At 48.1% G+C, this 27,820-nt stretch overlaps 3 protein-coding genes and 1 long non-coding RNA gene across 9 annotated transcripts in view; 2 read left to right on the top strand and 2 right to left on the bottom strand.

The window, feature by feature from the left end:
• LOC108159469 (neurogenic protein mastermind) overlaps nt 1-610 on the bottom strand; it is a 65,254-nt gene extending 64,644 nt beyond the window's left edge. For both annotated transcript variants that reach the window (XM_033390329.1, XM_017292788.2), the window contains exon 1: nt 313-610. The gene's annotated coding sequence lies outside the window, so the exon portion shown is untranslated. The remainder of the gene's footprint in view (nt 1-312) is intronic.
• A 2,335-nt stretch (nt 611-2,945) lies between these two features.
• On the bottom strand, nt 2,946-3,669 carry LOC117188487. The gene is made up of 2 exons (XR_004472600.1): nt 3,265-3,669; nt 2,946-3,197 (listed from the first exon to the last, which is right to left on the bottom strand). It is a non-coding gene; the product is annotated as an uncharacterized LOC117188487 (long non-coding RNA).
• A 1,595-nt stretch (nt 3,670-5,264) lies between these two features.
• Nucleotides 5,265-11,926, top strand: LOC108160805 (serine proteinase stubble). Of its 4 annotated transcripts, none has more exons than XM_033391753.1 (6): nt 5,265-5,663; nt 7,551-7,730; nt 9,832-10,395; nt 10,636-10,813; nt 10,883-11,261; nt 11,320-11,926. In XM_033391753.1, exons 1-6 carry the CDS (start codon nt 5,477-5,479, stop codon nt 11,533-11,535), a joined length of 1,704 nt encoding a protein of 567 aa, XP_033247644.1. In that variant the 5' UTR covers nt 5,265-5,476; the 3' UTR covers nt 11,536-11,926. The 4 variants fall into 4 exon arrangements, with proteins under 4 accessions (XP_033247644.1, XP_033247645.1, XP_017150518.1 ...); XM_017295029.2 differs by lacking the exon at nt 5,265-5,663 and adding an exon at nt 6,839-7,420; XM_033391754.1 differs by lacking the exon at nt 9,832-10,395 and having other exon boundaries at nt 5,266-5,663; nt 11,320-11,924.
• Nucleotides 11,927-14,654: 2,728 nt separating this feature from the next.
• LOC117188235 (serine proteinase stubble-like) lies at nt 14,655-27,543 on the top strand. Of its 2 annotated transcripts, none has more exons than XM_033391751.1 (9): nt 14,655-14,865; nt 19,051-19,315; nt 22,707-22,864; nt 22,925-24,512; nt 24,593-25,036; nt 25,868-26,045; nt 26,122-26,274; nt 26,342-26,613; nt 26,681-27,543. In XM_033391751.1, the coding sequence occupies exons 2-9, from the start codon at nt 19,051-19,053 to the stop codon at nt 26,842-26,844; spliced, it is 3,222 nt and encodes a 1,073-aa protein (XP_033247642.1). In that variant the 5' UTR covers nt 14,655-14,865; the 3' UTR covers nt 26,845-27,543. The 2 variants fall into 2 exon arrangements, with proteins under 2 accessions (XP_033247642.1, XP_033247641.1); XM_033391750.1 differs by having other exon boundaries at nt 14,656-14,865; nt 24,590-25,036.
• Nucleotides 27,544-27,820: the final 277 nt, after the last annotated feature.

The following is a 27,820-nucleotide window of genomic DNA, read 5'->3' as shown; positions in this document are numbered from 1 at the left end:
ATGCATGTTAGAGAGTGCTTGTGTGTGCGTGTGTGAAAACCAAAACAAAACACGTAAAAAACATTGCAAGACAGAGAGGAAGAGAGCGAATATTGTTTTTGTAGTTTCTTTTGATTTTGCTGTTAGCGGGCCCTGCAACATGTTGCATGTGTTTTTTTGCTGTAAATATCTGGCCGTAACGGTAAAAGCAAACGCAGCACAGCACTCTTTGGAAGAGTAAAAGCCGGAGAGCGGAAACAAAAACACAAACAAACACACACACACACACATTCAGGGACAAGGGACGCTATCGCGGGGGTTGGTTTAAATTACTTGTAAATAATATTATAAACAATCAATTGAGTAACTTTTTATCCAAGCTGCTTCGAGCAAACCGCACAGTTCAACACACAAGCCACTCTTTATTTAATTCTTTGTTTAAACATGTTCCCAGTGGAAGCACTTTTTAGTTTACTTGTTGTACCGCAAGTCCAAAAAAATTAAAAACCCGAAATGTATAAACAATGGATAATCCATTTATTTAATTTTGGCGGAATTTTCGGAATTCAGAAAAAAATTCGGCACAGTTTTGTTGTTTCATTGATCGCGGCAGAAAAATTTGTGAGACCATTTTTTCATTTTTCTGGCTGCAATGTGCCCATTTTTACTATTCATGTTGCTGGAAACAATGTTGCCGGCAATCTAAAGAAAGGTAAGGCAAAACGGACCAGAACACACGACGCATGCCAGATAAAACCCACCCCAATACTTAGCGTACTGCGATTGTTGATCAAACACGGTGAGGTGAGGTTTATTGGAGCCTTGGAATGTTGCTGGACCGATTTTCCGCACGGTCCATACCTTTCTAAAGCCAGTGAAACATATTTAGAGGAAATTTAAGAGGGCATTTTTTCGAAGAATGAAAATCTTTTAAATTTCCTAAATTGCACATACAAACTTATTCTTCTGATGTCATGTAAATGTTTCCGTTTGCGGTTTATAAAACCGATGAAAAATAGATTTATCTGTTACGATATTTTCATATCGATATATTAGGTTTTTTCTGGTGCATTTTTAAGCCGCGGAAAGATCGTAGTCGACAGGAAAAATTAGTTTATATACATTCTACTCTAGTATTAGTCTTCAGTGTCTTCAGATTTATATAGAAACGATTTACATGCTTTTCTCAAACTGATTACTGAACTAAGTTGATCCACCATACATATATCATCTAGAGAACAAAAACCTCTGAACTGTGGCACAGTGGCGCCACCATGGCGCATTTGTATTATACATTACATGGCAACTAACTACATGTAACTAATGATGTCTAATGATGCAGTGTGCCCAACTCACTATTTTATGGCTTGGACTATTTGATTGGGCGAGCCATCCATGTTGTACATCCGTTGGGCAGAATATCGCCTCTACTGGTTCCATTACCTTTGCTACCTTTGCTCTCTTCCGCCTCCTTCTACATCATCATCATCTTCTTCATAAATCTTGTGCCACCAGCAGTTGGTCGCAAAAGCAGCTGCCCAGCTGGCAGTCCAGCGTTTGGCTTGGAAATGCAGTCGCTTCGAGGGCAGAAGAATTTATTGTTCCAATGCTCGGACGCCACCGCACCGTACAAGTCGCTGTCCTGCAGAGCTCCTTCTTGAAACTCAACTTAAAGCAATATCTTGAGGAGAGTATAGGGATAGAGCCATAGTCCAGGCTTAGGACACTTTATTTACCTTACTGTCGTTTTGTGGTCCTCTTTTACAGAGGTAACTCCGCTGCGAGTCTGGGGCTGTAACGTGCAACCACGATGTAGGCGAGATGGTCCTCTCAGCTTGGAGCGGCACGCTGTCAATTTTCCGGCTACTGGCTCGTCGGCCACGAGTGTGGTGTTCATATGTATTTTGCTCCTAAGCTGAGGCCTACCCTATTATTATTTTACATTTAATGCGTGTCACTAAGCCGTTTGAAACCGGACGGAAAGCACAACACCTAAAACGAAAGACAATGACTGCACTGGTGAACGGACAACGACAAGAATTCCTCAGCTGTTCATGAGGAGTGATGTTCGCCCACCCTACCTTGGTCTTGTTGTGCCCGATAACACATGATTTGCTAAAAGACCCCTTATATTATGGGGGACCTACAGGGGCTTGCTGCAGGAGATCAAACACTATTGCTTCTACTGACACATTATAAACATTTATTCATTGCTTATGACTAAAATTCTTGATCCCTTGTAATTAAGTTTATTCATTAGTTTCTCCCTTCCCCGAGTATTGGCTACGACTTAATTTTAAATAAAATAGAGTGAAGTAATGTAAATAAGTAAGAAGCTTAGATTAGATATGTTTGAGAACAGATAATTTGAATAGGAATGAAAACAAAAGAAATGTAAGAAATTTTAATCTGAGCATTCGCTGGCACATCGATCCATCAAAAGGGAAGGTGTAATACGCGAGAGACGTAGGGAAAAGAATCAAGAGGAGAGCAATTATCTACGACTTTCCGATGCCCTCTCTTTTCATCCCACTAATTGGGTGTGCTCCCGCGACGAACCTTCAGAGCATTCGCCACACAACAAAATGGAAGATAATTTATTTGTTTAATTAAAACCACTTACAGGAACCTCCATCGACGAAGCGCTTCCGACTTGGGTTTCTGAAAAGTTAAAAAAAAAGAGAACACACACAATTCGCACACACCAAAAAAAAGGTGGGACGACGACCGAGTGGCTCAGGCAGGTCGAGCTAATTTTACTGTGAATTTTTATCTCTCTTCTTCCCGTCCCTCACGCCCCTTCCGCATTCCTCTGCGCTCAGTCTCGCATTCCTATTTGCGGATCACCGGCGCTTATCGAGCACCGGTATGTGGGGGCTCGCCCTCAGCGGCAAAGTTAGGTGGAGAAAAAGGGAAAGGGATAGAGAGATCAAAAAGCCTAAATGAAGAGGGACAATGAAATAACCTTTTGTTTCTTTTGGACCAGGCTAGATCTCTGTGACAATTTCAACTTCGATCAGCCACTAACTGCCGAACACTTTTTCCTCTCTGCCTCCTCCCCTACGCGCGGGGTATGGACGCATACGCGGAGCCGGGCACTAGCTGGCCTCTCCTCTCTGGCTCGCCGAATTGCTCCAAGGCGACGTCCCAAAGCTCCGGCGAATTTCTATGACTTGCAGCTGGTTGTCGTGGAAGACGAGCCTCCTCCAATTTCCAACCTAGGGAAATTTGCACACACAGAACATCTTTATACACTTCACTCGGCTGTTTTTCTTTTCAACTTACCCAAACGGGTGCCCCGTCGAAAGGGTGTATTGCAAGGGTATCACTATACAACGCCTCACTGCCTGAGATATATTTCCTTGTCGTTATTTAATTTAAAAGGTTTCTCTCTCTTTTTTTTTGAATATTTAAAAACCGCGCTGCCACTTTAGAAAATGAACACCATCCAATGCTGTCGACCAGGCTTGGAATGCTGCAATGGCGTCCAATGACATCTATTTGTAGCCTCTCTTCTCGTCGAACTTCGACTTCGAACCCGCTCTCCTTTCGACGAGGAAGTCTGACCTGGCTCTGACCCACTCTCTGATCCCAGGCCCTCTTTGCCGACTGTTAAAGAGAATTTCTCTTGCCTCTCGTCAGATGGTGCCTAATTTTCGGCGGACCCCCAAAAACCCTAGGCCTCCTCACAGCAGCCAGAAGCCTCACCGAACAGGGCAATGCAGCAAACGGCATGCAACAAGTACAAATCGCATTAGTTTGCGTCTCGTAGCATTGGGCAATGGACAAATGGATATGCGCAATCCAAAGCCATGAAACTCCCAAAAGGGAGACAAATATTTATTAGATTTATTAAATATTATTATGCGCAATTACAAGCGTTTTCCGTTTGGGGGAACGGGTTTCTGGGCCGGAGTGGCACGACAACCGACCTTGAACGCCGCCGCCACCCATTGGGACAGCCGAAGCCGTTGCCAAAAGAGAAAACTGCTTACACCCACTGCTTTGGCTGAAACAAGCGTTGCCATTGTGCCGTGCGGGGGGGTGAGACCGAGCCCGAGCCCCAACCAGGGGGTTATGTCACTGTTGTGGCCTATTTGGTGGAGTGCCACAAATGGCACAATTCCGCATCCCCGCCAGAGCCCATAATTTGTACATTAAACACATTAAACTATGGCCCACTCGAATGGGCCAATGCCTCCAGCGATTTGTGGCGCGTTGCACGGAGTCTCTGCTGGCATGCAACATCACATCGGATCACAGTGGATGGGGGGGCGTTGACAATGAAAACGCGAATGTGTGTCATTGATTCCGTGACTTTGGACAGTAATTATCGATTGTCGCTTTGCCTCTTGCCATGAACTCAAGATCTCTTCGCCTCCAACAGATGTACGCTTGAGATGCACGCGGGTGTGTGGTGTGTGGCATGTGGCATGTGGGTTTTTCCTACAGCAATTTGTTCGGAAATTGTTGGTTTCCCTAAGCACTCGAATTAGTGCGAGCGAAAACATGACTTCCTCTTTGCGTTTCTGCCGTGGGGGCCCGGGAGGGAGGACAGTGCGGCTAACTAGTCAGCGACTAGCGATTAGCCAGAGTAAGAGCAGCAGCAGCAGCAACGAACAGCAACATGCAACTACTACACTGAAAGAAAAGTACATAGATAGATACATATGTACATGTTTTCTTCGATCGAGGCCAGGAAAGCATCAGTCAGAGTCAGAGGGGACATTCCTTGTCCAAAGAACCATAGAATCAGCACTTTCGGATGAGCGCGAGGAATAATGTTAAATAATACGAAACTTTTGTCTTGTAACCTTTGGTCGAATGATGTTTAGAGCTTTTTCCTCTGTGCAGCCGGAGCGACAAAAACTTGTTGCCTTTTGCCTGCCGCCCGTCTCTTCTTCTTTTCACTTTCGTTTTCAATACGCGTCTCTCACTGTCTCTGTCTCTGTCTCTCTGTGGCTCTATGTCGCCGTCTCTTCGTCTCTCTGCCTCTCTGTTTCTCTCTTTGGTGGTGCCTATTACTCAATAGCCGCTCGACGGAGCCCCAGCCCCGGTGTTGATGGCATTTTGATTTTGAATTTGTCAGCCAACTGTTTATTAAGTGTTTTGACTCGAAGGCAAACTGTTCGCGAACGGCTGGCTGCTGGCTGCATCGGGCGCAAATCCACACCAAAAAATCACCAAAGGTGTAAAAATATATATGTACATACATATATATATAAAAAAAGACACTCACTGAGAGAGTGAGAGCAGCGGCATGTATGCGTACAGGTGGTGAAAATTGTAAACTTACGGGTAATTCAATTTACTGTGCCACTCCGATCCACTTCAGGGCAGACCCGGGCTATGCAAACGAGACGCGATTATTCAATCAAAAACTCGCGCCGCTACGTGAATTAAGTGAAACACAATTGCAGAAATCGGTGACAGCAAAAACAACCAAAAACCAAAAACCAAAAACCAAGAAACCAACAACGAAAGTACACATTGCAAAATGCGCCTGCCCCTGCCCCAGTCCCCCTGGCTGCCCCTGTTGCCCCTTCTGCTGCTAGTGCTCGAGAGTGTGGCGGCCGCCCAAAGCAGCTACAACTCCGTCTACAATGAAGTGATTCCGCCGGAGCTGAAGCAGGCCATCGACAAGGAGCTGCCAAAGGAGGCCAAGTTCTTCGATGAGCTGGATCGTAAGTAGTTCCCCCAGCCCCTCCTATACGATCGTCACCGTCACCGTCAACTCAAATCGGGTTCGTTGCCTAAGTCTTTCGTCTTGCACAATTTGCATATTGGTTAACACGCGACGCGATGGGGCCTGGCCCGGGGTAACCTTGATCTTCGGCTGCTCCGCTTACCACATCCACCTCCGCTATCGATACGATGTCAAGTTCGGACGCTGACTCAGCGATGGAGCCACGCCATGGACCAAGGGTTCCGTCCCAGCGAAAGTCCACATTCCACGTTCTTGGCGGTGGGGCACCCCAAACCGAGCCCAGGGCCGACTGACCATTATTCATCGCGCTTAATTGGACTTTCCAAAAGACAGACCCGACAACCAATTAGCCGCCACAGAGCTGGAAATGATTACACATTAACATATGTATGTATGTATGTACAAAACATAAAACACACACTTTGAGACACATCCGAGCCAAAGAAAGAAAGCAAGAAAGCCCCGCTTTTTCGGAAAATTGTGAATGGCCATCACGGCAAAATATTATAAATAACAATTGCGCACAGAGCACCATATAAAATACATATATAAAGACACATAAATACATACATATATGTACAAAGACAGATACAAGATACCTGAATGCTGCACAAGTTCAATGGCAGCTGAAGCAGATCGGAGCAGATCGGATCGGATCGACTCGGATATGTAATATGAGTAAAAGCAAAAGTGTTTCCAGATACATGCCGATATGTGTATGTGTGTGTATGTACTCGTACCACAGAGACAGGAAAATCAACTGCAATTAACTTCAATTGCACACTCGTCGCATTCGCCGCATTCGAAAGTGTTGCCCAGCATGAGTCGGCCAGTTTCCCAAAGACCAAAGATTATAGATTATTTTGGCTGACTTTTATGTAAGCGAAAACCTTGGCCACAGCCAAAAGCCAAGCAACATGTTGTTAGCTCCAAAAAGAAATAAAAATGTTGCACCGCTGATCCACTCTCTCTTTCCCACTCACACTCACACTCACACTCCCACTTGCACTGCCAGAGCCCCGATTGACGAGTGAAATGCCGAAATGTTGGTGGCTCTGTTCGGCTTCTGGTTGGACTTCGGCTCGGCAGCAGCTGGCAGCTGGCATCTGGCAGCAGCCTCGTGCTTTAACCGCCGCAAAAGCTTGGCTTAGTTCTGAGCTGATTTTCCCGACGCGCGGTCGCCTTTTTTTTGCTGGATTAACAGAGTGGAGCGGAGCGAACTGTGTGTGTGTGTGTGTGCGCATGCGTAAAGCCCAGAGCAAGACGGTTTCGGTGGAAAAGCAAAGTCTGCGGCGAACCGAGAGTTTTCTTTTTTCGTGCGCCGTCGTTGCGCATGCGTGGGCCGCAAGAAAGCGCCAGCTAACTGAAAACAAAAGTGAAATCCTTAGCCACCGTAATAACAGCCTAGTGGCAGGATCACCGCTCCAGTGACAGCTCCAGATCATATAAGAAAAAGCGAAAGTGCAAGAGTACAAGTGTTGGCCGAGAGTGAAAGTCCGCGTCGATCCTCCATCTATTCCACTGCCATGTCACTGCCCAGACACTCGAAGGACACCTGGCTGCGGCTCCTCGTGGTCGGTGTGGTCTGCGCGGGCTGTGCTCTGGCCGGCGTCTCCGGCCTCGGCTATCCGAGTGCCCAGCAGGAGCACGACATGCTCATCCTGGACGCCCTCTCCCGCCGCAGCGGCACCGGATACTATGGCGAGAACAGCGTAATGGAGATGCTATCCCGAAGTACTTAGCCAAAGACAACTTGATTTGATTTGATTTGACTTGACATACGAGTAGACCCTCGCCTGAGGCTTCCTCCTGTCCAGAGACTAATTTTCTTCTCTCTTTCCCCCAACTCCCAACGTCTCTGTAGTGATACCGCAATCGTGCCGCTTTCGTGGCCACAAGTTCGAGTGCGGCCTGTCCATCTCATGTGTCTTGGGCGGCGGCAAGCCCCTGGATCTGTGCTCTGGCGGCATGATCTGGTCATGTTGCGTCGACAAAGATCTCGATGCCGAGGAGAGTCCGCATGCCGCTCCAGTTAACAATACGAGTAAGTACTAATACACCAACTCCCCCTCCCCTTTCCCCTTTCCCCTTCCCCGCAGGCTACCTTCCCAAGCAGGGCAAACAGTTTATTCTGGAAGACATTCCGCCTCCTGCTTTCCCCACCCGCGCAGCCATTGGCCGATTGCAAATTGCTGCGCTTCGAGTTATGCAATTCGGATTCGTATAATAGCGCTATAAATTAGCTTGCATTTCGAAAATGACAACAAATTGCTCTCCGCGCACACACAGACACACAGAAACAAGGCAAACAGATCACACAGATACTCCAAGTATGCGCCCATGGGCAGGCACACACACGAAAGCCGAAGAAGTGATCTCTAAGTGGAAGGTGTTAAAGTTAGATCATCTCAGGAAAGCCTCCATTAAGATGGGAATTTCGGGAAATTACATACATTTCTTGGGCCAGGGATATATTAAGATATGGAACGGATATGCTTATGAAAACAAATGAATGTTGCCTAGAAGGAAATCCTTTTTATAACAAAATTAATTTGAAAAGCAGCGATTTTTACGATTAACACTTACGTATGGGATCGTAACAGATTAGTGCCAAAAATTAACTGATATAAGAAACGATAATTAAATAAACGAAGCGCATATCACACATTAAAATCAATATAAATCCACTAAACCAGTTATATCCAGAAATTATATATCATATACAAAAATTAAGAGTAATTTTTTGAACCGATAACTTTTAGAATCGACTTGATTTACACATTCACATTCCACAATCCGAATTTTGGTGAATAATCGCTGCTTTATGGATCAGTTGGTGCATCCATCGTCAAGTGCATTGGTTACTTGTATCGTAATCGCAGAGAAACCAATTACCAATGCAGCAACAGCCACAGCCACAACAGTAAAAAGAATAAGAGTTACTTTATGTATATTATGCCACACACGCATACTATATGCAACAAAACTCGTGGCTTCTACTTGTTCCACTGTTCCGCTGCCATTTTGTTGTGCTCTGTTTAATTTTCTAGAGTAGTAACTTCTTCATTTTGGTGTTTTTTTTTGGTGTTCATACTCTTTGAGAGGGGTCTATTATTTTGGGGTGATTTTTGTAACAAATGGTGTTCTATACAGTCAGCACTTTAGCCTTTCATTATTCATCTACTATTTCCTCTCCAATCTCTCCAATCTGAAGAGAATCCATCCAAAGGGCTGGTCATCGATGGTCCAAGGGTATTCCAAATTCGGCTTGCATTGGGAGGCTTTCATTAATTTTCCAGCAACACAACATTACAACATGGTTATAAATAATTCTTAGTGGAAAATTTTTGTTATGTTTTCCACCCTTTTTGGGGCCCACATCAATCTCTTTTTCCACCTTTTCCTTTTACCGCAATTTAAACCTAATTTTTTAGTGTTTTTTTTTTTCCCCCTCCCTTGAAGCCCATAAAGAAGCGGGTTCTCATTGACTTTCTTTAACGTCTGGGCGGCTTTGTGGTTGGTCGTTGGCCAAGTGTAAAGTTTTCCCAAGACGCCAGGCGACAATGATAAAGCCAAAAACAGAAAAACAAAATAAAAAGGTAAAAAGGTAAAAAGCCAAACCCGAAATAGGCAAAAGTCACTTGCGGAAATAAACGAAGGTGAACGTTTTTGCATTTAAAAGTGAAATTTTGTGTGTTTTCTTTCTTTGTTTCAACTGGGCTCAGGCATCCCCCAAAACGCCCCCCTCTCCCAGAGTTCAGTTTTATTATTTGTTTGCTTTCAAATGTGGGAAAAATCACAGCGCAAAAGTTACGGCATAGTGGGGCACAGTCCAAAAACCAGCCCCAAGAAAGTGTTAATCAAGTCATGACGACGTTCTGTCTCTGGGCCGAAATGACTTTTGGATTTGTTTGAATTACGTGCGAAGCCACAGTCACTAAGTGTCCGACTTTGTCTTTGTGTCAGCTGTTGGTCAGAGTCGCCTCTTGGCCATCTACTTGTCGGTGACATAATCGGTGTCGTGGCTTTATGATGATGGGCCTGGCCTCGTCTGACAATTGGGGGAAAGTCTGACCCACACGACACTTGCACAATCCGAGAAAAAGACAGCCTCATCATCGTCCTGAATCATGATTCTCACACAGGTGACATAATACACTTGCATGACATTTACCCCGATCTGTCGCCGAACGCAAACAAGCCACAGCACCAGCAGCAGCAGCAGCAGCACCACCACCAACATCACCAGCACCACCACAGCAGCAGTGGCAACGGCCTGTCGGCGGCCTCATCCACATCATCCACCTCATCCTCATCCTCATCCGCCTCCGCATCAGCGGGCCGGCCATCCTACAGCGGCAGCAGCAGCAACAACAACAACAATTACTACAGCACCAAGCGTCCCACGCTGTACGGCGGCTCCAATCCGTACAAGCCGGGACGTCCCTCGTCCACTCTGAATAACTGGGAGCACGAGACGGGGTCCGTCAGTGGCATCACCAATCATCTGGACAGCTTCTTCGATGCCGATGGCCCAGTGCCCTTGGATCCAGCGGGAGGACCGCAGCAGCCGCCGCCACCCCACGAGCTGCTGCCCAATGCCCAGGCCTTTGCGGTGGGCAATGTCCTGGACCTGAATGCGGGCGAGGCGGCCGACGAGTATCAGAGTGGTGGAGGATATCACGAGTCCAGTTATCGACCAGTGCCGGGTACCAATCCATCACGTACCTCTCTCTGTCTCTCTCTCTCTCTCTCTCACACACACACGTAGCACAATTGCAAACGAATTTCCTTTAAGTAGCACCACCACATCACCAACCACTCTACACTCTCGCACCACGCACTGTTGTAGATTCTGTTGTGTTCTATTTGAATCTTTCTCTCACTTTGAAGTACTTTCTTTTGGATCTCCATCAACTCGTCTCGTTTTCTCTCTCTCTCTCTCGCAGGCTGTGGAGAGGTGTACACCCGCTCCAATCGCATTGTGGGCGGCCACTCGACAGGATTTGGCTCGCATCCCTGGCAGGTGGCCTTGATCAAGAGCGGTTTCCTCACTCGGAAGCTGAGCTGCGGCGGTGCCCTGATCTCAAACCGTTGGGTGGTCACGGCCGCCCACTGTGTGGCTACGTAAGTACAGTTTGCAACCTACACCTACAGTTAATTGACGTTCAATCCCTCTCCTCTTCCGATATACAGCACCACCAACTCGAACATGAAGATACGCCTGGGCGAGTGGGATGTGCGGGCGCAGGAGGAGCGCCTGAACCACGAGGAGTACGGCATTGAGCGTAAGGAGGTGCATCCCCACTACAATCCGGCGGACTTCAAGAACGACGTGGCTCTGATACGCCTGGACCACAACGTGGTCTACAAGCAGCACATCATACCCGTCTGCCTGCCGCCGGCGTCGACCAAGTTGACGGGCAAAATGGCCACCGTGGCGGGTTGGGGGCGGACGCGGCACGGCCAGAGTACGGTGCCGTCGGTGCTGCAGGAGGTGGATGTGGAGGTCATCTCCAACGATCGCTGCCAGCGATGGTTCCGCGCTGCGGGACGACGGGAGGCCATCCACGATGTGAGTATTGATTCCGCCATTCCAATAGGAACTATTCTAATTTAAGCCCCACTTGCAGGTGTTTCTCTGCGCCGGCTACAAGGAGGGTGGCCGGGACTCCTGCCAGGGCGACTCCGGTGGTCCTCTCACCCTCACCATGGACGGCCGCAAGACGCTGATCGGCCTGGTCTCCTGGGGAATCGGCTGCGGCCGGGAGCACCTGCCGGGCGTCTACACGAACATCCAGCGCTTCGTGCCCTGGATCAACAAGGTGATGGCCAACGACAATGCGTAGTGCGGGACGCGGCCCGCCCCTGGACCAGGGGAGCAAACTGAATTGGAAGACTGCACCTGTTGTGCGGTGTCCGTCGCGTTGCGGGGATGGTGATGGTGATGGTGATGGAGCGCCCCCAGCGTCCGCATCTCGGGAGCCAGGCCATGTGATTCCTCTACGACTCGGGGTTGCTAGTGTGTAAGACGAAGGTCGTCGCCATCGCGGGCCTTGTATTTATTTTAATCTAATTCCAGTTTCCAGGGACCCCCTATCCCGATCCGAACCCCGCCCCCTATTCACCCCTGCATTCATTTGTTGTTCGGCTTAAACTTTCCCTTTTTTTTTTTTTTTTACACTGTTCGACGAACGATTCCTACGATAGACATTCACTTACAAAACCATCATATTTATAGTGTTAGTTATTTAAACAATTATAAAATAAAAACAAGTATTAAAATGTGTACAAGGTGTATGTGAAATTGGCTTTCATTTGCCTGATTCAAGACCCATTTTTATCGATCATTTGGAATCCCTGGAGTTCCTTTCTCTTGGAACTTAAGAATGTCTAGGGATCTGGTTTCTTGCAGACTTTAATATCCATTTCCTAAGTGTATTTATATTTAATATAAAACATAGCCTTGTGCTAAAGAGTATTTATCTCTTTCTATTCTTTTAAATTAAATTCAAATAGTAAAAGAATCTTTGACTTCTTCAGTATCAGCTCTATAATTTTCAAAAAATTAGTTGTATACTTTTGGGTTGGTTTCTGGCTGATAAGAGTGATTATAGCCCAAATTTGCAGTGGCTCGAAGGTGGGCAACGAAGTGCAAGAATTAACAGCATAATATGACTAGCGTTCGGGCTCCTCTCTATGTTTTTTCCATCTCTCATGATGGGTGCACACATTATAAAGAGAGAGGGATAACAATGCCGACGCTTACGTATCATTTCTTATTAAATATATTGTATAATTGGCATACATCATAGGTTATCTATGTACCGACTGAGGACCGGTTGCAAAAGTAGAGCCGCGGCTCGTGCCGCGCTCCCAACGTTCCCGCTCGTTTTTACAACAGAGTTTCCACACCTACAATGGAAATTAATTAATAATTGCCACATAATAAAATAAAGTTATTGTCAGAAGAACTTTTTCCGCTTCGGTCGGAAGGAAGAGACATGTGGGATACACTGTATAGTTTTGGGGCTTCTTGCTCCGCCCAATGCCAACTCTACACGCACTTGACAGTCTTTGTTTACATTTACCTTACACATTGGCCCCAACAAAAAGTGGAGTTTTCCCCAGCTGATAGCCAAGTTCCGAACCTTTGGGTACAGCCAGGCCCAAAGCGAATTTTGTGGCTTAAGAAGACAAAAGACAAACAACAAGCAGAAAAACATTAAAGAATGAAAAGTAAACAATAAAAAGTCATAAAGGGAAAGAATTGTTGAGATTAAGTCGATGTCCCAAACACATATATTCCCGCCCCGGAGCGGAGTTGCGACAGTGCAACAGGTGCCACAGACAGCGCGTGGTCTGAATTCCTAATGAGTTCAACTTCCGCCAAGACATTCAGAGGGGATCCAGACTCTGCCACTTTGTGGCTTCTTATCAGCGGGTATCGTGTGGATTCCGAGATGCTTAAATATCTGTAGGAGAAACGCAGACCAAGGGGTGACCAAGGGGAGCGGGGGGCGAGCACAGTAGCTAATGATGGAGCTTATCAGCCAACGCACACTCTCTCTCTAAACTCTCTCTCTCTCTCTCTCTTTCTATCTCTCTCTGGGACGGACTCGCTCTTATGATCCACATTGGCATCCACTTCTTTTGGCCAAAGAACTGGCCACCAACAAGCACTGCTTGTCGATTTGCCTTTCAGTTGCTGTGGAGCAGCTGTCAAGGTCTCACAAGTTCAAGAAACGGCCGAATCCGAACCCGAATCCGAGTCCGAATCGGAATCCTCTCCGCCATCGTTTGCGTCTGCCCCCATCGCCATCGCCATCGCCCTCGCTTTGGCCAAGTTGAGTTAATTGTGCGTTTTGTTCATTAAAGAAAGAAACATGGCAAATAAATGATATTATGATCCGCGTCTTCGCCTTCCCCCATTATTCCATTTGTTTGGACGGACCTGTGCCTAAATCTTGTTTGATAACTTGCTTGCTTTCGGCCACAAATGGTTGTTGTTTTTTTTTTTTGTTGCTTGAAGCCTAATGATCTAATGGTCTCTGCCTAAAGAAGTGCCTGATCAATTGCAATTCTTATCAGCAAATAGCTCGTACATATGTAGATATGTTCAACCACACTCAAACATTCGCAAAGATGGACTTTCTTAACCTGAGGACGTGCATAAATTATAACACACTCACACCCGGATGGATGGTGACAAAAAGAATGGCCAGAAGCACCACAAAATATGAAAAGAACCAGAAAGAAAGGCCAGCTTTCGGGGGGTCGAAGCATCGTATACCCTAGCGGATGGGAATCGATCGTTTCTGCATATGGAATTACATATCTTTCATGGATAATACCTTAAGAAAGGGTACTCATAGAGTGTAGAAAGCATCCAAGATCTCTAAAAGTGTCTCTGTGTGTGTGTGTGTTTGTTTGTTTGCTTCTCTGTTGTGTGCTGCTTCTTGCTATTTTAATGTGAAAGCGCTGTTAGCCCCAAAACTGGAGAAGAAGCGCCGTAGTACCCCTGCCCAAGACTTGCCCCCCACCCCGCCCCTGCCGAACAGCATTTGCCGCCAATCAGCTGTGCCGAGAGAGAGAGCGAGAGAGTCAGCACAAGAGAGCCCATGTGCGCGTGTGTGTGTGTGTGTGAAGTTCATTTGAATAAGAAATAGCGCCTAGCATTTGGCTGTTCTCGCTGCTGGCCTTAATGGAAACCGTTATGCGCGTAGCAGTCGGCGTCGCTGCCAAGCTCTAGCAGCGGCACGCATGCGCGCACATGTTGGATCCGAGCCCCAGCCAACGAGCGAGCGAGCGAGCGATAGAGAGAGAGAGCGAACTTCTACCAATTTCGCTTTGTCGTTCTTCAGCTCTGCCAACGTCTCAGTCACAAATCTCAGTCAACGTCAGCAGCAGCGTCTCTGCCTCGTCTTGGCCTGGCCTGCTGGTGTGTGGATCTTTTGTGAGCGCGCTCCTCCTCAGACGTGTGCAACTTGTCGCGGTCTGACCACGTCCACGTCCACGTCCGCGTTTCGTTTCGCTTTGGTCTGGTCTTTGTCGCAACACCGCAACACAGCACAACCACAGAGCACTCCACACTTAAGTGCTCCACTCCGCTCTCCGACGAGAGTGCTGCGTTCGTGCGTGTTTGTGCAGTTAAATAATTGGCCTGACCCAAGTCCGAGGCAAGTTCAAGTGCAGATACGATATACACCCGTGCGGCAGGAGGATCTGCGGGAATTTCGGCAGAGCTTCCTCCGCTCCGGCCAGCAATAACCAGCAATTATCCCGCGACTAACAGTGTTTTGTGTGATTTTTTCTTTCGGCTCTGGCCTGAAACAAAGGGCAGTCGCATGGGAATAAAAGAAAGGCAACGAAAGAGAGAGAAAAAAGCGAGTGTCAAACAAAAGCCAAATGTGAAGAAACTCATAAAACGGACAGACCAAGAAGTTAAGCAAACATCAAAGTAACAAAAAACACAAAAAAAATGGAAGAAAAAAAACCAGAGAATATAATAACAATAATACAGTAACAGCAAATTAAAAGAAATGACCCAAAAATAGTCGGCAGCAGTGGGGAAGAAGTTAGACCGAAACGCCACGCCACGAGACGAGAGCCGCCAGCCGCCAGCCGCCAGCCACCAAAAAGTTGAAAGCCCAACGCAAGTAAATGCAAACGATGCGAGTCTGAGATACGAGATACGCATCTGTCAGATACGCCGGCCCTAGAAATCTCTCCATCTCTGTGTGCGTGTGTGTGAGTGCACTTTCTACCGCGTACAAGTCAATTAAGCGCCAACTCGGAGCACTCTTCGGATACATATACAGACCAGACCAGCAGCCCAAACAGATGCAGCAGCAACAGATACAAGCGCACACGATAGATGCGCATAACTGCAACTAACTGCACCATCGGTGGCAGGGGGAACAGGGGCAGCAACAGCAACAGCAGCAGCAACCGCAAAACAAGAGCAGCAAGTTCAAGCGCCCCGCAAACACGGCCAAAGCTCAAAAACAAGTCCAAAGCAAAAGTTGCAGTTGGCTCGCTCCAATCTGATCTTTTCTGTTCTGCTCTGCAACTTATCTGCTCCTGCTGCAAATTTATTGAAATTCCTGCAAAGTACAGAGCCGAGCCACAAGAGTGGCAGCAGCTTAGTACAAGTGTTTCAATTGCGGCTGCTTCTGCTGCTGTGGCACGGCTCTTGCGGCAACCAAGACCAGAGACAAGAGCAGAGCTGCTGGCTGCACCAAAAGATTTTTGCTTTTCGGTTTAAAGAACTGGTCTGATAGTCGTTTCAGGGAGACGATGCATAAGACTGGGTATGCCTATGGCCTCGGGTATGAAGGGTTAGAGGGAATACTAACAAAAGTATGGGGCAGTGCATTCATTCAATAAAAGTTCCAACAGAAAGGAAACGTAAAAGATACTTTACTACCAAGTGAAGGAGAATGTCCTATCATGATCATGATCCTGCTGCCGTGAATGGAATTATAATAGGCCTTCTGTTGCCTTAATTTCTATTGATCCATAATCAATTTCCTGTTTTCCAAAGAAACACTTACCCAAAACGATTCGATTCGATTCGCTGGGTATCCATCGATCGACTCCATTCTCCGTCGACACACGGTTCTTCCTTATTGTTGGAGGCCTGCCGCCCCTCCAACTGGCTTTGGTCTAAACTGCAGTCAGCAGCAGCGGAGGAGCGGGCAGGAGGTGGAGCCGCAGCACGTTTGGCTTGCGGCACAGATGAGCTGGAGCCGTGCCCCATACCCATACCCATACCCATACCCATACCCGTGCCTCGGTGTTATTTGCATTTCATGTTCCTGGGTCGCGCTCTGGTTTATACAGGTTTTGGCGCAGAGGCAGAGTACAGAGGCAGCCACTCCCGAGATGCTGCGGCCCGGGCGGTAGCACAGAATGCTTCACAATAATTATTGTAATTTGCATTTGGCATTTGCAATTGAGAGATTGCCACTGATCCGATTTCAATTCCCATTGCAATTAGTTGGCCCTCAGGGGTATCCAAATCGAGTTCGTGCCTTGCAGTCTTTGGTTTTAGTGAACTAATGACGGCAGCAGGTAGAAGTACCTGATCCATGGCAGCCCGCAGCAGTACAAACCAGAAGCAACAGAAACACAAAAATAAAACAAACACAAATTTCTCCCAGCTCTTTTCCGTTTTTGGTAAGCAGAAATGAAAGCAGAAGCAGCGGAAAGCGGGAAGCGAGACTTACTTCTTATTTGATTATACCAGATATGTACACATACCCGTATATATATGAAGATGATATACATGCCTTTTGATGGACTGCCCCGTTCCGCTGTAAATGGCATCATTCTTTTGTTCGCCATTTGAGGCTGCAAGTTACAAGCCACAAGCCGCCATTTCACTTTTCTTTTAAGTAAAGAAATTTGCTGGCTTTCGCTTTTTACCGAGGGCCCACACCACAGCTGGCAAAATGTATTTTTAATAACAAACAACGGCGGCAACAATTGTAATTTCACTTTTAACGAGCCAACGAAACTGTCACTTGTATCGGGTCCGAGTGGAAATTACTTAATTGCCCATAAAGGTAGTGCGGGGCGGGGCAGATATGATGATTTCTTCTGACGAGAATCATGCAAATCATTTTCTGGCTCTGACCCAGTTCCGGCCAAATCTCCATCGCCATCTTCCCAGGCATTCACGTGCCCCGATTCTGGTTATCGCTTCTCTCTCTCGCAGTAGCCGATCCGAAATTCATGTTAATTTGCACACAACACACCGGGCAACGCCAACACACAATTATACAGATTCAGATACAGATACAGATTCAGATACAGATATTTCTGGTGCTGTGAACGTGAACGTGACCCAAATACACAAATAGCTGGCCAGCATTTTTGAGGCATTCGAGGCGGCTGTGAATAAAAGCAAAACAATCATCGAGGCGAGTGGCTGTAGAGGTGTGCCAGCAATTAGTTCGATAATCTGCCATGGGCTTATACACGAGTACATCCGTACATATGTTTTATGGCTTCCGTTCACTCCATTCCCCAGAGTCTTTCCCTGGGAGGCTGGTACAGATCTGATTAGTTAATGGCTATAGATACCTCTAAGAAAAACGGAGCCGCAGCCGCTGATGCTGCCTTCCGGTGGGGGGGTTCAATGACCGTATTACGCAACACACACTCGTAGAACAGCAGCAGCAGCAGCCAACAATGAGAGTTACTCTCCCCGCTAACCGTTAGCCCGGCCTGAGCTCCGCTCTAAACGCAGCTAATTTCTCAATGCTGCAGAATCGTGACTCAAAGAAAGAACAAACCAAACAGAACAGAACAGAACAGAAACGATCCGAGAAGAAGGCTCGATCAATGAATAGTGGTATGTGCGAGTGTAGTACTGGTATGTTGTCACCGCAAGATGCCTCTGGGTTGTTTCTGTATGGGTATGGGTATGGGATAGTTATATGTAGACACGCATTGTCATCCGTTCCCGGAGCAGGTCCAGTTAACTTTAGCCAACTCATCATCATCGCCGGTTGCTGCTCGTTTGCTCGGTTGCGCTTTCTTTGATTGCCACAGTTTATGTCATCGTTTCTGTAACTGAACTTTCTTTGCTCGATCGAACTCTGGATCAATTAGCCGTCTGTTGAACTCTGTTCCGAGCGATGGGCTGAGAACTAGTTATGGGCATGGGAATGGACTTGAAGATGGGCATGGGAATGGGAAAATGCATTTCCGAACAGTTATATAAACGAAGCTTAAGACTAATCCATTGATTATACAATCTCTAAGTCGGTTACCGTTTGGAACGCTTTCTTTGTTATCGCACACACACACACTCGCTCACTTTTGCTTTCCATTTGGGGCATTTTGGGCATGACTAAACCCACACTCGTACACATCGTCATATTACACATACGCCCTGGGTGCCGAACATCAAACATTTTGCTCCATTCGTTTTCTGTTACCCTTAGAGCGGGGTATTGTGGGTTTGAGAATGAAGAATCTACAAGCCAGTGGAGTGGAATAGCCATATTTCCATGGGATAGTCCAACCAACAGTCAAAAGTACTACAGCTGTCAAGGGATCAGCGGATCGGCGAGGGTATCCAGAGCTTCGGCCTGCGAGCATTGCCTTTCTATCTGGTTTTTTTTTCGTTTTTGCATATGCAAGTCACTGGAGAGAGACTTTCACCTACTTGAGTCAGCGGCATATTGCTTCTACGCACTTGCTCGACTGTGCCGCCTCGTCGTGTCGCCTGCCTGGGCCGTGCCCATAACTTGCTGTAGAAATGCCACAGCGATTAATTTGAATAATGCCGTCAAAACGTTTCACATTTCCACATGACTCACACAATAACCAATTTATGTTTCATTTTGCAGATGGGTGCACAATACACGTCCACAGATACAGATACAGATAAAGACGCCTACACATACAGAGCCACAAGGAGAGCCACAAATCTAGAACCCAAAAGTAGAGCAACGTCAACCAAACAGAAGATGCCACTGCCACAGCCACTGCCACAGCCAGGCCTCGTCCTCAGCCTCCTGCCCCTCCTCCTCGTGTCACTGGCCAGCCTGAGTCTGGTGCTGCCGACAACGAACGCCAGTCCCGTCTTTGTGGATAATCCCAGCTTAGCACAGTGTAAGTATCCCCCCCATCCAGCCCTTGGCCACCTGATATGGAATCATCCCAGCCATCAGCAAAGCTGTTGTCAAATCATTGACGATCTTATTTAGCTGGAATTACTCAGCAGATACAGATACAGCTACAGCTTATGCCTGGTCTACATATGTACATACATTGTTTCCCAAGAACTCCAGCACTTTCTCTCACGTAGCCCCATTAAAAGTTTCTTTTGTATAGGGGTCCAGAGAGGCAATCCCGCGTAATAATGGGGGAAATCCGTAATGAGCACGTTCCAAAATAAAATATATGGCTACAAGTGTGGGGATGAGACAAATAAAGGATTCCTGTTTTCCCCAAAACCTAACAATTTTTAAATAAGAGTTTTGTAAACACATGGCAGTGAAAGGTGAAGTGTTTTTTGTCAGGTGTTAGGGTTTTTTTTTCAAAGATGAAGTCATGCAGAAAACAAACACATCCGTTCAGTGAATAAAAGTAAATAATTTAGAAGAGAATTCGATTCTCGATATCTTTGGGCTGCCATTAACACAGGAATTTCAATATTTACAAAGAGCCGAGGAAATAGAGACTCGAAAAAAAGGAAACTTTTAACAGAAAAAGAAATAAACTAGTTTATTTTTGATAAAAGATCAGATTAGGTATTTGATTAGGATAGCTCCAGACTGGAATCCCAATCTATGAGAAACTATCAATCAGTTTTCTTTTCAAGTAAAAACTGAAGTACGGATAGAAGTTTGCCATAGTTCTGGGTCATTTCTTGGGGATTTGATGGCTCTCTAAAGCTCTGAGAGATCAGGTTCCTTTGGCACCGCAAGCATTTAATGCCAAAAATAATACAATACAAAAGACTGAAGCGACAAACTAGTTCGGATTGAGAACAGAGGTAGAGGTAGAGCCAGAGCCAGAGGCAGAGAGCATTTCTAATGAAAGTAATCAAATTTAATGACGTTAGAGACAGGCGTTGCCTGGGCAAGGAGATTAATTGGGTCATAGCCATTAAGAGCCAAATTTATACGCTATTAGCACTTCCTCTCGGGGCCCCACACGGCTGCCAATTTGTCTGCGAGAGACAACAAAGAGCAGCCATTCATTCAGTGTGAGAGCAGGTGAGAGATGAAAATAAAACTACACAACTTTCATATACTCGTAAGAGCCAGAGCCAGAGGCAGAGCCAGATCCATAGCCAGGCAACGAGCCAAGCAGCCAAACGGCCAAACGGGCAAACGTCAGCGAGCAAAAGCAATTGAGGTCAACCATCAAAGAATGTTGCCATAAAATGAGCCACCGCTTCCACCACTACCACTACCACTACCACTACCATGGACGTCGCCAGTCAGGCAGCAAGTCCGACTCGGACGCAAGCCGGGAATCTGAATCTGAATCTGAATCTGAGTCTCAATCGGAATCGGATTCGGATTCGGATTGGAGCTCTCGGTGACTGAAGTGTGGCACACTCTGGCTCTGACTGTGACTCTCCTCTCCGTAAGAAAGCCGGCGCGCATTTCATGTTTATGACTGGTCCAGCAGCAACAAAGAAAAATATAAGAGAAACAATATATAAAGTCGTACATGGCCAAGACGGGAAGAGGCGGCCACAGAAAGCGGAAAGTAAATTTGATGGCAAGTGAAAGGGAAATAAAACAAACAGACGCAAAGTGGGGCCCAGATCGAACTGAACCTTCGGGTGTTCGGTTCTTTGGTTCTTTGGTTCTTCGTCTGTTGGGTTCTCTTGGTAGCTGACCCACTTAGCCACTGCGCCACTCACCCACAATCGTGCCACGAAAATGTTGCCGCATTCGCATGCCAAAAACGAATTTCCTACATTGCAATGCGGGCCAAGTCTGCTGCCAGGCCGTGGCCGAGACTCTGTCGTCTGTCGTCTGCCATCTCTGGCTGTGGGGCGGGCTGCTTGGTAGGCTGGCCGAGTGGCTGGCGAAACATATGCTAAGCCGTTGACCCAAAAAGCCACAAAACGAAATGCAAACAGAAATCGAGAAACACAGAGATACTCGAACAGAGAACAGAGAGGAACACGCTGCCACTGCTGGCGTCTCAGCCAGCGTCGACGACGACTGCTCAGCCGCCGTCTAGGAAACGTGACCATCGCCATCGCCATCGCCCTGACCATCGCCTGGGCTACAAATTTTGTGGACTGAATCCCATATGCAGGCCGCCAGTTCGTGTCTTGAGTCATTCGTTTGGGCCTCTGCCGCCTGCAAAACCTTCGCGAAAGACCACTGATGTCAGAATTTCGTGCTAATTGCATAAGAAATGCGCGACACTCTACGGCTTAAGTTCAATAAACGCAAAACACCAAAAAGACAGCTGGCAATATTTCACAGCCTTTGATACCCTTTGAAACGGCTTTGCTGAGGCCACACCGACTTGCGGCGTATTTTGTGGCATTTATAAAAGGAATACTTAGGGGGTTTGAAAGTGGTTAAGTGGCTGTATCTGATAAATCTAGTGGGTTTTTATTGGTCTTGAAGTTGAAGCTATTTTGCAGAGGATTTCTTAGAAGAAGTTTCTTTTTTAAAAGAGCATTTAATGCCGAGTGTTCCCCCGTTTTATTTGGCTTTGATTTAACCTGAATATAAGACAAGAGTAAAGGCGGCTAACAAAGTACGTTATTTATTTGCGAGTATTTTTGGGAGCCTGTCTTGGCCAGGCTTGTTAAGTTTATTTATGGTCAAAGTCAGAACAGGATCGCGAACTGGGGCTTTCTTCAGCCGGCCAGCTCGTGCTCGTCCCTGGCCGCGTTCGTTTAGCAATTTTTCCGTGAAACCCCCCCTTGAGACACGCAAAACTTTTGGCCTCATCTTATGTAAGTTCAAAGCTCTGGCTTGGATAATGCCCGGCTCGATTACACAATGATCATGCTGCTGCTGATGATGATGATGGTGGTTCTCGGTTCTCGGTTCTCGGTTCTCGCAGAAGCAGCACAAAAACAGAAATCATAAATAAATAACAATAATGCGGATGGGGCTACTGTTGCCTCATCGGGCGGTCTGGGTCGGACCCCATGATACGATGACGCCCTTCAGCGGACTACGCGGCCGCCGTTTGTGGCTTTTATGGGCCGGCACTTGGTGCTTGGTGCTTGGTGGTTCGTGCCTCGTCTTGGTCTTCGTTTTCGGCCTGTTGCCACTTCATTTTCACTTGTGTTAACTGTTGTTTGCCTAACGGTGAAAGGCCAGACCTCTCAAATTGGCGTACAAATTCGAAGGCGTTAATCGGCCCCGGCAAACGGAAATGGTGTGGAGCATTGGTATTGATAGAACCCGAAAAGGCATCGGCCATTCATCATCATTATCATCATTATTATAGCTATTATTAGTACTCATTACACCATACTGATTGTGATTATCATTATCTGGGTTCTGGACAGTCCAATCGGGCCGCAATATTCGACATCTGCCGTGCATCGTGCGGAAGTCCGGCCGCTCCGGAGTCTGCATGTTCGCCATCGACTGCATCAAGCAGAACGGCACGCATTTGGGCACCTGCATCGATCGCTTCTACTTTGGCTCCTGCTGTGCGATGAAGGTGAGTCTCGGCCCCTAGCTCCTGCCCACCCAACCAACTAATACTCCTTTTTCCTTCCAGGAGGAGGCTTCGCTGTTCGCCCCGGAGCTCAACGACAACAGCATCGACCAGAATACCATCTCGCACTTTGCCCATGAGTCCACCACGCTGCCCACGAGCTCCCTCTTCAAGCTTACCACGGAAAGTGGCATCAGCAGCAGCAGCAGCAGCGGGGGCACCACCCACAAGAACCACCAACAGTCGACGCAGCACACGAGCAACGAGCTGCTCAAGAACGTCACCCAATCGTATCTGAGCACCGCCAAGCCCGTGCGCACCACACTCTCGACCACCACCACGCGGCGCCCAGTGCAGGACCACACCACTCACAAGAACTCGCACTTTGTGGTGCGGACAACGGCCAAGCCACCAGCAGGTCCACTGCCATCCACCACGGCTAAGCCGCCGCGTCGTCGCACCACCAGCGCCAGGCCAGTGCTGACCACTGGCCCCGTGGCGGTTGAGCAGCGCATTGAAACCACCACGGTCCCCATCAAGTTTGTTACCTTCCAAATTGTGGAGACGACAACGCCGCCGTCCACAGAGCCCGGCTACAGGGTGGAGACGACAACGACAACAACCAGGCGGCACACAAGGCCCACCACGAGCAGCAGCAGCTCGGCATCTTTCAAAACAACAACCACAACTGCACCCATCACAAGCACAACGACAAAGGCACCAGAAACAACGGCACAGTCCACCACTCAGCGTCCGACACCGCCTCTACGCACCACCACCCCCAAGCCACACAAAACACATTCGAGTAGGCGGCCAACGCCCCCAAAGAAGCCGATTGGGTCGACAACAACCACCGCTAGTGGCACGCAAGCCACAAGGAAACCAGTGGAGAGCCTGAGCAGCACCACCAGCACAGCGAATGGAACCACAGTAACGACGGCACCAGGCCGCAGGCCTGTGATTCAAACCACCAGCTCGATTACCTCTACGACAACAACCACGAGCACATCTTTCAAGGACGAGTTGCACGGCAATCGGACAACAGCCACAAAGCTGCCAGAGCGCACCACTCAGGCGCCCAGGCCAAGGCCGAAACCCACTGGGGAGTACGTAAAGGTGCCCGTCATGCTGGCGGAGCCAGCCACCCCCATGGCAACGGCAAGCACCAGCAGTACCGCCTCAAAAGCACCTTCAACAACAACAACCACAGTCACAACCACTGCCCCACCTAAAACGAAGCCTACCAGCTCCACTACAACAACAACGACAACAACAACAACAACCACAACTACGCCAAAGCCCACGCGTCGTCATACAACCAAAGCCCCAATCACAACACCAATCACCACTAAAGCAACAACAACAGCGACAACAACAACCACCGCCAAAACAACGACAAGGACAACAACAACAACAACAGCTGGCACTAAACCTCCCACAACGACGGCAGCCACAGAGAGACCATTGTTGAGCACCAGCACTCCCAAAACAGAAACAACAACCACCAAGAAGCCCGGCCTGATCACCTGGACGGACGTGGAGGCTGAGCCACAGACCAACGCAAGCATTTCCAACGACTGGCAGCCGGCACCACCCCCACCCAAGCAGCAGCCCGAGGTGCAGGCGCTGAACAAAACATCGGCGAGCACAGGTGAGTGTGTCTTTTTCTTGCGACAAGTTTTGTTCTTTTCTAATGCAGGTTTTCGCTTTCCAACCGCCAATCGGCAGCAGCACCACCCACGGCCACCGACAAAGTGGTCATCTCTGTGGCCACTAGTGTCAGCACCAGCGAGTCGAAGCCTGGTTCGGTAGAGAGCGACAGTCCCACAGAAAAGCCACACAGGACCACGAAACCACCGAAAGCCACAAGCACCGCCAGACCAGCAACCACGACGACTGTCAAAACCACAGAGGGACCAGAGAGCAGCACCAGCAGCAGCAGCAGCAGCGGCAGCGTTCCTTTGGCCTCCTCATCTACATCATCTTCCATTGAGCTCAGCTCGGAGACGGGATCAGGCAGCAGCACCACCGCAGAGCCAGCAACGACAGAAGTCACAGCGGCTACCACTGATTACAGCGGCGAGGAAGTGAGCCTGGGGACGACCATGGAGCCAGCAGCTGGGAGCACAACGCTAGCGCCTGCAAATGCTTTGGAGGGCGTCGATTACAAAGAAGGTGAGTCCGCAAGAGCGAGCACATGGGTCCATGGTGTCGTTGTATCTGTATCTTCGAGGTACGCGTCAGTCAGAAAAACTTGTTTCCTTCGAGGAGAAATCTATTAATATACCAGACTTTGGTCATAAGACAAAGCCAAGCATGCGTGGCCATTAAATTCAATTTGAAGGCTAAACGCTGGCCTTGAGCCCAGAGGAAGACCACGAAGAGATGGAGTTGGATGCTGTCTTGGCAGAGCTGACCGCCAGCTCATAAATGCCCAAGAAAGCTCCTAAGCCTGGCCGCTGCTGCTAGACACTCCGAATCCATACCCGATGTCCGCAACAATTTTTACAGCAATCATTTACAATAATGATCCTCCTCCTGCCCCTCGGCCTCGCTTCGTCGGTCATTGTGCCGCTTGGGTCACGTTGCGTTCTTCCGTCTGCGGAGCCACAACAAACCAAACAGAATCCAAACCAACTCCTGGACCCTTGCCACAGCAGCCCCCTGACCGATTTGCGGCTGCAGAAACAATCTTGATGCACGAAACGAGTCGGTCCGAGTCGGGACAAGTTGCGGACCATAAAGTAGGCCGTTGACTGCTTGCCTTGTGGCCGGCCAAAGTCAAGGACTGCAGGCCGCCTCGCCTCTTCTTGTCCAAAGCATGTTACATTGGCCCGGGCCGGGCTGGGGCTGGGGCTGGAATGACTGAGTGCCTGGCGAAGTGATTAAAATGTTTAGGGCCTTTTGGGGCCCATTATTTTAATTGTGACCTGGCACAGTGCCTATTAGCAGAGATCTCCTTACTCATCCTGGGCCTCCTCTCTCTCCCACTCGCCCCCCTTTCAGTGTGTGGACGTCGCATGTTCCCCGAACCGCGCATTGTTGGTGGAGCCAATGCCGCCTTCGGACGCTGGCCCTGGCAGATATCGCTGCGCCAGTGGCGCACCTCCACCTACCTGCACAAGTGCGGAGCGGCTCTACTCAACGAGAACTGGGCAATCACCGCCGCCCATTGTGTGGACAAGTGAGTAGATGCGATTTCCGATCACTCCTCCTCCCAGCGGGAGAAATTCACGAGTGATTTGCTTGGGTGCTTTCAGTGTGCCGCCCTCCGATCTGCTGCTGCGCCTCGGCGAGTACGATCTGGCCGAGGAAGAGGAGCCCTACGGCTACCAGGAGCGACGTGTGCAGATCGTCGCCTCTCATCCGCAGTTCGATCCGCGGACCTTTGAGTACGATCTTGCCCTGCTCAGGTGAGTCTGCATCTCTTGGCTTGGTAATTTATATCGATTTCCGTTTCCTGTTCTTCCATCCGATCAGGTTCTATGAGCCGGTGGTCTTTCAACCCAACATCATTCCCGTTTGCGTGCCCGAAAACGACGAGAACTTCATTGGCCAAACGGCCTTTGTCACCGGCTGGGGACGCCTCTACGAGGACGGACCACTGCCCAGCGTCCTGCAGGAGGTGGCCGTGCCGGTCATCAACAACACCATCTGCGAGTCGATGTACCGCACCGCGGGCTACATTGAGCACATACCACACATATTCATCTGTGCCGGCTGGAAGAAGGGCGGCTACGACTCCTGTGAAGGTGAGTAATGGCCGTCGATTATGGCACTGCAGGATCCACTCAATAAACCCCATTTCGCACCTCTCAGGCGATTCCGGTGGCCCCATGGTGCTGCAGCGGGAGGCCGACAAGCGTTTCCAGCTCGGCGGCGTCATCTCGTGGGGCATCGGGTGCGCGGAGGCCAACCAGCCGGGCGTCTACACCCGCATCTCCGAGTTCCGGGACTGGATCAACCAGATTCTGCAGTTCTAGTTCAGTCGACCTCGCCTGTGTATTATGCTTAATACTTAGTGAATGCCTAGCACGTCTTCCACCCACGACTCCGCACCGACTCCCCAGCGAGATCGGACTCTCGGCCCTGGAACCCAACTCAAACTCGGACTCGTGCTCCGGTTATGGCACTCGCTCGGAGATGGCCCATAGCCCATAACCCGAGCAACGATTTCAGTTGCCACCATTTACCTCCACCTGCCCGCAGCTCAAGCGACACCACTACCACTCTGCCGAGACCACTTCCATTGTCATAATCATAATCTTAGCGTTGCCTAGCCTAACCCTAAGCTAGTTAGTGAATGTGATTAACAAGCACACTAAACCAGAGAGCGACGACTATCAGTGTCGCTGTTGCTGTCGCAGTCGCAGTCACAGTCACAGCTCATGTAACGTATTAATCGATTTGACCCTAATTTATTCCCATTTGCTGTAAATAATTTTCTAAATTATTGCATAACATTTACACTTAGCTTTAGTCCCGTACGCGTAATGCATTATTATATAGAAACTCGAAACCGTTTCGATCCTTCGGTAGGGCATTATCACATAAGTCGCTTCTTCTCGAATCGAACCATGCGGAAGAAGCTATTGTAATTTTATCTTATAACGTACTGTAATTATTTATTTATAGCAGATCATGCTCGACAAAATTAATTCAATTAAAATGTTTAAAACAAACATATCACGGCATATCTTTATTACGAATTCGAACTAAAGAATTATTGTTTCAGACGATCGGAATTTCGAAAAAGATCAGGAATACATATGTACATATATGAATACCAAATCGCTATATACATAAAGTAGAATGATCATAATAGTTTCGTCGTTTTACAAATGATATATCTTTGCGGAATTATGTCGATTCAAATCGAAGTGTGTACATACGTCGATAAAGCGACGCCAGAAAGATGTGTATAGATATGAACTTAAAGGTTATACGTATGTATGTACA

The sequence above is a fragment of the Drosophila miranda genome, chromosome 3, assembly GCF_003369915.1.
Source record: "Drosophila miranda strain MSH22 chromosome 3, D.miranda_PacBio2.1, whole genome shotgun sequence".
Lineage (NCBI taxonomy): Eukaryota > Metazoa > Arthropoda > Insecta > Diptera > Drosophilidae > Drosophila > Drosophila miranda.
This window is presented reverse-complemented; position numbering and strand designations above follow the sequence as displayed.